This window comes from Onthophagus taurus, chromosome 6 (assembly GCF_036711975.1).
Source record: "Onthophagus taurus isolate NC chromosome 6, IU_Otau_3.0, whole genome shotgun sequence".
Classification (NCBI taxonomy): domain Eukaryota; kingdom Metazoa; phylum Arthropoda; class Insecta; order Coleoptera; family Scarabaeidae; genus Onthophagus; species Onthophagus taurus.
Genome location: NC_091971.1, coordinates 14,439,993 through 14,451,523, shown reverse-complemented (window position 1 = coordinate 14,451,523; position 11,531 = coordinate 14,439,993). Strand labels below are relative to the sequence as shown.

The 11,531-nt window shown below is 33.7% G+C and overlaps 2 protein-coding genes across 2 annotated transcripts; both read left to right on the top strand.

The window, feature by feature from the left end:
• The first annotated feature begins 1,175 nt into the window (after window positions 1-1,175).
• Window positions 1,176-8,286, top strand: LOC111416540 (TATA-box binding protein associated factor 5). Its single transcript, XM_023048595.2, has 4 exons — window positions 1,176-1,983; window positions 2,035-2,248; window positions 7,065-7,184; window positions 7,235-8,286. The coding sequence occupies exons 1-4, from the start codon at window positions 1,326-1,328 to the stop codon at window positions 8,223-8,225; spliced, it is 1,983 nt and encodes a 660-aa protein (XP_022904363.2). The 5' UTR covers window positions 1,176-1,325; the 3' UTR covers window positions 8,226-8,286.
• Window positions 8,287-9,782: 1,496 nt separating this feature from the next.
• Window positions 9,783-10,328, top strand: LOC139429978 (SCAN domain-containing protein 3-like). Its single transcript, XM_071196497.1, has one exon. The coding sequence runs from the start codon at window positions 9,783-9,785 to the stop codon at window positions 10,326-10,328; it is 546 nt and encodes a 181-aa protein (XP_071052598.1).
• Window positions 10,329-11,531: the final 1,203 nt, after the last annotated feature.

Below are 11,531 nucleotides of genomic sequence, written 5' to 3'. Positions count from 1 at the left end.
ATAAATGTAACTTAAAAATGACAAATCTGTAGGTACATCTTTTTTAATAGAAAATTAGTGGAAGGAATTACGCTACGGATGAATGCAGAGAACGGTGTGGAACTTTTTACCGATTTCCAAACCCAAAACTATCCACAAATATTTTAACTAAGTGGATGGGAAGAATTATGGCAATATGAAGACATGAGAATTTACAGAAATGTTCATGGTGGAAAGCATTTCTCTAAGAAAAACATGTTGGATGGAATAGTAATAAGGAATAATAGTATGTTCTAGTTTTGCCGATGGTATGACAAGAGATTATGAGTTTATATATATATTTTATATATTATAAACATTATACATAGGTCTGTACCTACAGGCTTATACATGCATGTTATATATTATATATAATTAAATAAATGTTATAATATAATAATATACCATAATTATAATACTTATTATACTTATAACTTTTTATTTATTTAATTTCTGTGTTAGATAAAATACCATAGTAACATATTGTAAGCAATTTTGTTGGATCTTTATATATACAGCAATTAACCTTTGTGTAACATCAAATCAATGTTAAAATTTTAATATGACTGTTGTAACAATTGTACTTATACATTAAATTTTTATTTTATGAACGTTTTAGGATGAACCGATAGTCAGAATGTGATAAAGGTTTCAAATTGGAAACGAATTAGGAAAAATAACAAAAAACTAAAATAACAGTATTGAATACTGTTAATACTAATAATAAACGTCTTTATTCAACATAAATTATAATGCAAAATAGAACATAAAGTGTCTATTCCAAATTACAGTGCACATATCTGAATTAATGTGAATTTTTCTGATATTGTTAACATTTCCAACTATTGTAATTGTAAATTTCAATTATTTTATTTATTATTATTTCTGTTTAAAACTTTATAACTAGAAAACTTTTTCTTTATTATCTAAGATTGATTTATTGTCTAAGTTTTAAGTTTTTTACTGTTCAAAACTGTACTTTTGTTTTACAACATTCAATATTTAAATAAAATTTTTAAGTATACAACATACACTTCTTAATTGCCCCAAAATCAAAAAATTATCTGAAAAGTTTTTTTAGAATAAAAAATATGTCACAGTTGAAATTGGCGGTATTTGATATTAGTATGGAATCAAGCATTTGGTGGCGCTAGTGCTGAGCGACAAAAATTCAACGCTAATGTCACATCTATACATTATCTATGAACATAACCTTAAAAAAAATAATAAACAAACTGGGTTTATTTACATTTTATTCCAGTAAAATAAATCTTTTTGAATAAGTAGTAATACATAAACCAAATAAAATGCAATCAGACGCCCCCGATAAGAATCAGCTTATTGCGGTGCTTCAAATATTAAAAAAATACAACTTGAAATCAACTGAAGAATCCCTCAAGAAAGAAGCGAACATTGAAGTGGATCTTGACTCGTCTTCTTTGCAACAAGAATCGGATGTGAACAGTGTTTTAACCGGTTATAAAAGTGATGGGGACCCAGAAGCTTATGAGGATAGTTACGTTGAATTAAGACGTTTTGTTGATAACACCCTCGATATTTATAAGCATGAATTAGGGATGATTTTATACCCCGTTTTGGTGCACATGTATCTAGAACTGGTGTATAATGGTCATACAGAGAAAGCTATTGATTTAATGCGAAAATTTGGGCCAGAACAAGATTTATACTATCAAGATGATTTAAAAAAACTTGCGTTAATTATAAAAAGGGATCACATGAACGGAAATGAACTTGCTGATACTTTTAAATCAAATCAATTTATAATTCGGATGTCAAGAGATACTTTATCCTTATTAAAAAGGCATTTAAACGAGAAAAAAGCTTCGATTACTTTAAATATTATTCACGAACATTTATATTTTGATATGTACGAAGGAGTCGCTAGGAATAAAACTCAAATTGATGCTACATCAGGAGCTTTAATTGGGGAAGCAACTAGACAAGGTAATAATTTTTTTTGTTAATTACATTATTTTTAATTTTTAATTTATTTAGATAACAAAACAAAAGTGCTTTATGGAATCCCAAAAGCGCCAGATTTGGCTACTTTAACTTCAGTCCCACCAGCTGAAGATGAAGAAGAAGCTAATGAACAAGATGGGTCTGATAAACCAAAGAAGAAAAAGGCTAAAAAGGATCCTTTGTATTCAAAGAAGACAAAATCTGATCCAAATGCACCACCATCAGATAGAATCCCATTTCCAGATTTGTAATTATCTTTATGCCTTGTTACATAATCAACTTGAACAAACACTTTAGATAAAGTATAATTAAAATTACTAATTATGCTGATATGTAATGAATAAAAATTCGCAATGATAAAATAGGATGGTAAAATCTAAGAAGACTGATACATCTTGGGAATGATTAAAATGCTTAATTTATTCTATTTGTGTTATGTAATGTCGTTCTGTTTTAAGGTTTTCTGCACTAATTGGGTTATTGTATCATATTTATTTCAAATTGTGATCATCTCCATATCTTTGAATCCATTCTCTGTTAGAATGTTCAACATTATGTCAACTACTAGGCACCATAGGAGAGGCTTTGGGGCATTCTCCACCTAAACTGGCTGTGATCTGCTGACTTCTCAGCATGTCTCACATTTAGAGCTTTCTCTATAAATTCATAGGAAGTGTTACCCTTTTCTGTCTATGTATATATATAGAGCTATCTCTTTGACTGCAATTGTCTTTGAGGAGAAAGGAAGTTAAACTAATTGGCCTGTATGTCTTGCGATCAGCCTTAAAACGCTTTCCACCTTTGGGCATAACGACTACCTTTACTTTCCTTTACCTTTACTCCATAATCTAAATGTATAACTAACGCTTTAGTTAGTTATGTTTATGGATATAAACACTGGAAGTAGATCTTCTTTGCCTATTTGCGGAGAGATAGGCAGAATTTCATCTCCTCCAGGTGATTTTAATGGCTTAAAATTAGAAATAGCCTACCTAACTCGATGATATCCATTACTGCAGGATCTGCGTCTGCATTAGGAAAGACTTTTGAAGCATCTTCAGCCCATTTTCTATGAATAGGTGTCCATGTTGTCTTGCAACCTAAACTGGCTGTGATCTGCTGACTTCTCAGCATGTCTCACATTTAGAGCTTTCTCTATAAATTCATAGGAAGTGTTATCCTTTTCTGTCTATGAATATATACAGGGCTATCTCTTTGACTGCAATTGTCTCCTCTAAATTTCTCGTCAAAGCATGGAGGGCAATAATTGATGCTTTTGTTTTCTGATAAGCATGTTTGGATGGAGTTGACCTTTTCCATCCCTTTGAGGAGAAAGGAAGTTAAACTAATTGGCCTGTATGTCTTGCGATCAACCTTAAAACGCTTTCCACCTTTGGGCATAAAGACTACCTTTACTTTCCTTTACCTTTACTCCATAATCTAAATGTATAACTAACGCTTTAGTTAGTTATGTTTATGGATATAAACACTGGAAGTAGATCTTCTTTGCCTATTTGCAGAGAGATAGGCAGAATTTCATCTCCTCCAGGTGATTTTAATGGCTTAAAATTAGAAATAGCCTACCTAACTCTACTGGATGTAAAAATTTTCCCAGATAAGCTGCAAATCCTGCCAGATGAACGGATGGAAAAGACTTTTGAAGCATCTTCAGCCCATTTTCTTTGAATGCCTAGATAAGTGTTGTGATATTTTGCCAAGACCTTATGCATGCGCGTCTATACCTATGCAGAATCTACGCCATGTTTGTCTTTTCGGCTTTTATAGGCCTCCTATAGGGATCCCATGTACATTTACATAAAGTACATATTAGGTAGGCGAAGCAACCAACCTTGCACCATGAACCTAAGGGTCTATTATACCCCGATAGATAACCTTATCAAATGTCTCTGTACGTCCAATGTTCTTAACGAACATTAAGGCTCAATAAGTTGTGGTGTGTCTTTAATCGGCAGTGTCCAGTAAAGACACCCATTAGAACTTTAATGCTGCTACGAGCTAGTCCTAAAATATTCCCGAATTTGACAGTGGCGCTGTCATAACCAACTGGTCCACAGTAGGCGATGTACGACTCTCTTCAGCCCACAGTCCAATTCTATGCTGGCTCTGGCCCCACAAACGCTTCATGTGCTAGCTCATCTGCCGCTTCATTGCCATCAACCCCATTGACCTGGGACCCAGATCAGAGAAATTCTGTTATCCCAACTCAGTGTGTTTAAAGTTTTCTTACAGTCATTAACCAGAACCGACACCGTTTTCACGGTCTGCAGTGCCTAGAGAGCGGCTTGACTGTCACCCCTCTTTCAAGATGGATTTTAGCACCCACGTCAATAGCAAATACTCCCTCTTGGAATACAGTACAGTACATACCTAGACTGTAAGCTTGCTTAATTCGAAGTGTCTGGCAGTATACTCTTGCTCCGGTCCCTTCTGACGATTTTGATCCATCTATGAAAATGCAAATATCTGCCTGAACCAGAGAGGAGCATTTTAAAGTTTATACACAGGCAATTTTTATTTCTTGTTGACAACGATTTTGAATTTATTAAACAAATAACAATGATGGTTGTTTTAAATGAATGGTTACTTTAAATTTACCGCTAAAAATATCTAGTGATATTTTCTGGTGATATTTCCTAGTGTAAATCTGACTTTCGGATTCACTCCTCCTAGTTTAAAAACAGACTATAGTGATCCTGCCAAATCTGACGACATTGATAGCACAATATCAGTGCTTATAATGTCTTTCACAGTCTATTGGTGACATATGTTGGAACAAATAACAAAATTGAGCAAATAGCTTAACAGGTTGACTGCCACAGCTTTTTTTATTGCATTGCCAAAATTATTTTGGGATCGTCCGTGGTACATGTTTCAATTTCTTTTTCGAATTAATGAGTACCATTGTACAGTGGTACAATAAAGTCTACATACACCCTAGAAAATCATAATCTCAGCTCCTGAAATTTTTAAACGAATGATATTAGAAGTGTATGTTATTAGAATATTTTACATAAAAATGTATAACTTATTATTTATATTGAAAAACACAAAACATAACCATATTTGTAACTCAAAAAAGTCTACATACAGCTATAACACGACATTACTTTTTATTTGTAAACATCATAGTTGATGTAGTTTCATTTTATTTCGTACCAACGTTGTTGCTATAGCAGTATACTAACATAAATTAGTGTAATTAGTAATACAATGGAAGCTAAACGGAAAGGAATACCTTATGCAGTGCGAAATATCATAATTCACAATCATAATAATGGTCGTTCATTAACTGAAATCGCAAAAATAGTTAGTAAAAGCGTTCTTCGGTCCAGATAGTAATTCGAAATTATAAGAAACGTCAGTCAATCAAAAACAAACCAAGAAGTGGCCGACCACGTATACTGACACCTAGAGATAATCGGTCAATTTTAAAAATGATCAACGATCAGCCGACAACAACTGCGGTTGATATAACCAAATCACTCGCGGCATCAAGCTCTATAACCGGCTCTATAAAGGTGTTATGAAGTGAAGGCTATAATAGTAGTGCTCCAAGAAGAAAGCCGTTTATATCCGAAATAAATGCGAAAAAAAGAGTCGATTTTGCCAAATTAAACAATTATGGACCGCTATGTTTATCTGAACATATTGCGAACTAATTTAAAGGAATCGTCAATAAATTAGGCTTGGGAACAGAGTGGATATTCCAACGCGATAATGATCCCATGCACAACGCACACATTGTGAAGGAATGGGTATTATTATAATATCCCTAAACAGCTACAGTCACCACCGCAGTCTTCTTGACCGCAAAATTCGGAAGCTAGGTATTAAAAATAAAAACAACTTAAAAGCTGCACTATTACGGGAATGGCAGAGTATTTCACCAGAAATTACAGCTAATTTAGTTGATTTTATGCCTCGACGATTAGCAGCAGTTCTTGCTGCCAAGGGAGGACCTACCAAATATTAATTAGTATGTAAATTTTGAGTTGTTTTAATTGTGAATGTAACAGGAAACTACGTATGTAGTCTTTTTTGAGTTATAAATGTGATTATGTTTTGTGTTTTTCATTATAAATAATGAGTTATACATTTTTATGTAAAATATTATAATAATATACACTTCTAATATCCTTCGTTTAAAAATTTCATTGAGTTCAAATTTCATACAGTTCAGTTCTGAGATATTATGATTTTCTGGGGTGTATGTAGACTTTATTGTACAGGTTAATTTCATAACAACTTTGTTAGACACGGATATTCCTTGCATTGCTTCTTTCCCGGCGTATAAATATACATCATGGCCTCAAGGACAATACTTAAAACAAAATACAGTCGCTTGCATAAACCAACGTATGTGTACCAGAAACGGAACACATGGCAGTCAACCTAAATAAATAGTAGTAAACCTAAGTAAATGGTAGTTCTAGTCAATTTCTCTATATGGAAATTCAAAGAGATAAGCCAAGCAGAACATCAATTTGCTAGAGTTAGCGTTGTGCTTATTGCACCAGAGATTGCCAATCCAGCTACAGAAAGTCACATAGAGCCAGTACAGTCTTTCAGGGGTAAGACCCCAATTTTTTCCACAAAGACTGCGACAAGTCCACAAGGATAGTCTAGCTTTGTGCAAAATTCCTTACAAATCTCCTTTCCATGACAAGGTTTTGTCTAGGATTACTCCTAGATATTTGACTTCCTTTGAGAAAGGAATTTCTTCACCTTTTATAGTTACATGGGAACGCTAGAGTTTGGAATGCCCGATTTGTTCAAGATCCTTAGTTAGTCCACTAAGGTACATTGAATCGGGCTCTTTTGTGTTTTATTGGAAAACTTGATTTATATGTATAACATCATTTTCATTCTCTGACATCATTTTCTAGATTACAAAAGATGTGACAGTCTTTAGATTTTATGATCTTTGCTAAAATCGGCTGTTATCACCTAGATACTTTATCAGAAGGTTGGTAAAAGTTGATTATAAAACCAGGCGTTAATATAATTTATTTATTAAAACCTTATACATTATTTATATTTAGGAAAGACAACGATAAAATAGAAAGGATAAAACTGCTTAGAGAATCGTCCAGAAGAGTTAATTTGGGAGCTGAAACTTTACCATCAATATGCAGTTATACGTTATTAAATGCAAATCATAAGTAAGATTTTTTTTTTAATTTTTAAACATTTAATAACGTTTTTAATGTAGTGTATCCAGTGCTGAAGTGGCCGAAGATTCCAGTATGTTAGCTGTTGGAATGGCGGATGCATCAATAAAAGTATACACATTAATTCCACAAAAATTAAGATCGATGAAAAGCGCCGATCAACTTCAAGATATCAATATCGACGCGGATGATGTTCTCGTTCGAATGATGGATCAAAGATCTGGGGAATCTTCCAGAACGATGTTTGGCCATTCCGGCGCTGTATATTCCCTGGCGTTTTCACCAGATCGTTCTCTTTTATTGAGTTGTTCCGAGGATACCACAATCCGTTTGTGGAGTCTTCAAATTTGGAATTGTGTTGTTGTTTATAAAGGTCATATGTATCCGGTTTGGAACGTTCGATTTTCACCGATGGGTTATTATTTTGCAACGTGTTCTAATGATAGAACAGCGAGATTATGGGCTACAGATCAATATCAACCATTAAGAATTTTCGCGGGACATTTTTCGGATGTTGATGTTGTTCAATTTCATCCAAATTCGAATTATGTCGCGACTGGTTCGAGCGATCGTCGGGTTTGTTTGTGGGATGTTTTAACTGGAAATCACGTCCGGTTGATGACCGGGCATAAATCGCCGATTTATGCTTTGGCATTTAGCGTTTGTGGGAGATTTTTAGCATCGGGTGGTTCGGATACGAAAGTTTTGGTGTGGGATTTAGCTCATGGACATCTCGTAGCGGAACTTGGAGCGCACGAGAAAACGATACATTCCTTGATTTTTAGCCGATGTGGAAATATTTTAGCATCCGGCTCGTTGGATTGTACGGTGAAGTTATGGGATTTTAATAAATTAGCTGAAGATACTAATTCGGAGGATGTTAATATTTCGCATAATCCGGAAGTTAAAAATGGCGAGGCTTATTTAATGCGTAGTATTGGAACGAAAAATTCGCCGATTGTTTCTTTGCACTTTACAAGAAGAAATTTACTTTTAGCTATTGCCGTTTTTGATGGACTCCCATCCGCTTGAATCAAAAACAATGTTATTTGTAGGTTTATGAGATATAAATAAATAATTTTCAATAACAGAAGTGTATTTTATATATCAAAAAGATTTGGTACTATTGGTTCCCCCAATTTCTTTTGCATCACATCATCCTCAACACACACATTTTTTAATATCCATTATATTTTTATTTAATAAACCATTCTCGTCTGGTACATCCGCTGCAACAATTTTTCATCACCATCTAAAGTTGATGAGTCTCCATTATTTTTTGTAACGATTTTTATTATCTTTTTCATGTTTCATAACTTCCAGGATTTCGAGAAGATCCACTCTCCTCACATTTATAAAGTAATTTTGTTTCTTTATAGTTGATATTATGTCCTTTTCCATAAATATGATGTTTAAAAACTTTTGAATTGCTCCTTGCTAATGCTATACACGCCGCTTTCTTTCATTATATCTTTATCGTTTTTGTGATAATTTGATAGAAGTCTTAAAATGGTGTTGCTATTTGAAAATGCTAATGAAATTCCATATTTAGAAAAAATATGTTGTGCCTTTAAAGTGATGTCATTAAATGTTATGTGCCTATATTTATTTTGCTGAACTTCTCTAATAAACAATGGATCCTTTTGTGTTTGAGCTTTAGAAAACAACCTACAAATGATATTTTTAGGAAAGCTATTATTGTGGGCTAATCAAATATGTAATTAATTTCCTCTGTCTTAATGGGTAGCTAAAAATTCTATTAATTAAAAATCTAAAATTAGCTAATTTTTGGGACAAAGGTGTTCTGAATTGTATGGTATGGTAGTGGCTATAGCTGAAGTTTTTCTAAAAATCCCATCTTCAATTAAATAATCTTTGGTTCTCGTCAAGCTCAAATCCAAGAAATTTAGTTTTCCTTTTTTTTCCATTTCCAGTGTGTAATTGATGTAATTGTGAAAGTTATGTAAAGATTCCTCATTCCCCTTCCATACACAAAAGACGTGATCCACATATCTAGCCCAACAGCCAATATTGTTCACGTAAGGATTAGCTTCATTCATGATGAAATTCTTTTCAATATGATCCAAAAATATATCCGCCAGCAATCCAGATAATGGCATCCCCATGGGTAAACCTTCGGTAACCAAATAAAATTCTCCTTCAAGCTCGCCTTCAAGATTCTCCTTCAGCTGCATTGATTTTGTTGTCAAAATGTGAATCAAACATTTTTGAAATTATTTCAAGAGTGTATTCAACTGGGACATTTGGGTAGAGGTTTGTTACGTCAAACGATATTAACCCTAGAATACTTAACCAATAAAATAACTATAGTAACTAAATGCATCCTAGGGCAGGGATGGCACGGAACGCAATATTTTGGGCACGTCACTGATCACAAAATTCATTATGATGCACTACGAAAAAGTGTGAAGTAGGTATTATATGACGAGCGAATGCGAGTGATCCCTACAATCTACATCACGAGTTTTTATTGCTAAAGACGCATAGTTTGTTTATGCATAACATAACAGTGAATATTTGATTTGAAGTTTATTTGAGTTTTATCTACGATTTTAACTGTTATTTAATATGGCTAGTTCAGCAAAAAAACCAAAAGTGCAAGATAGAAAGAGTATCAGAGAATTTCAAACTTGGTGGACAGAGAAATATGGCATGGTTAGTAAAGGTGACAACGCGGTTTTATGTTCTGGAACATCGTCTGTGAAACAGCATTTTGAAACAAATCATAAATCCGTTAGTCAAAAAAGCGAACCACGGCAAGTTAGTTGCGCGGCTACAAATGTCATTGTTCGGCATAGTAAATCTTTTCAAGAGGGAGAGTTTTTGCAGGAAGTCTGGTTAGCATGCGCGCCCCCTCTTTTTTATGATTTCGATAATATAGATAAGATAATTCAGCGCATCAAAGATACTCCTCTGTCCAGAAACACAATAAAAGAAAGAATCTTAAAACTGACCGAAAATGTAACAGATCAACAAAAAATTGACATTAGCTCTGCTTCTTTTATATCGGTATGTCTTGACGAAAGCACTGACGTCGCTAAATCTGCTCATTTAGCTGTTTTTGCTCAATATTACGTTGGAAACGTCATTAAGGAAGAAAAATTGTTTCCGTAACAACTGATGTTGCTCCAAGTATGGTGGGTAAAAAAAATGGTTTCATAAGTTTACTTTAAACAGACGTAGCATTCGATTCTTCAATTCCACTGCATCATTCACCAACAAGCCTTGTATGCTAAGAGTGGTTTAACATCTCTTGGTAATGTAATGGCGGTAGTCACAAAAATAATCAAACTCATCTCGTCGCAGGCTTTAAAGAGGCGAAAGTTCGATGCTTTGTTAGATGAAGTCAACTCGGTGTACAATGACTTACTGTACAATAATGTTCGGTGGTTGAGTCGCGGGAACGTACTTCAACGATTTGTTGATTGCTTGGAAGAAATCAGACAGTTTCTGCAAAATGAGGGAAAAGTTGAAGAATACCCACAGTTGTTGGATGTTATGTGGCTTTCAAAATTGATATTTTTTACAACATTTAAATAAGTTAAACATGAAGCTTCAAGGCATAAATAAAACAATTATCGTCATGGTAGATCTCATCCGCGCGTTTGAGACCAAACTGCAAGTTTTCAGGAACGATATTATCAGAAGAAACTACAAGTATTTTCCAAACTTGAAAAAATATATCAACGATTTGGAAATACATGAGAAACCAGACGAAGACCAAGTTACTGTAGAATTTATTTCTGTGATTGATTCCTCAATCAGCGAGATTTTCTCAGTTCAAAGAATTATCGGAAATACTCAATCTTATTATGTACCCTGATGAGACGTCATTGGATAAACTGAATTTGTCCCAATTGAATTGGTTGGAAATTGAAGAATTTGAAATGCAGCTGATTGATTTCCAGTCTAGTTCAATATGGATTCAAAAATTTATTGAAACAAGGAAAGAGTTAGAATTAGTTGAAACAGAAAGATAATAATAAAAAATTAATAATAACAAAATTCTGGAAACATGGAGACCAGACACAATTAACATTAAAGACTCGGTTAGAAACCGTTTGACAGATGACTCCAGTCCAACATGCATTCTGCTAAAAAAATGTCTTACAACCCTAACATATGTTATTTGTCATCTAATCTGCAACAACAGAAGTCACACTAATTTTACTTTAATTTAAATTACGCGTATAATTGAAACATTGCAAAATGTTCCTATTTTTTTGTAGTAAATAAAGAGTTTTGTGTTGATAGTATTTATTACTATTATATTCCCAATAATCACAAAGTCAAAATTTTTTATGGCACGTCTATGAC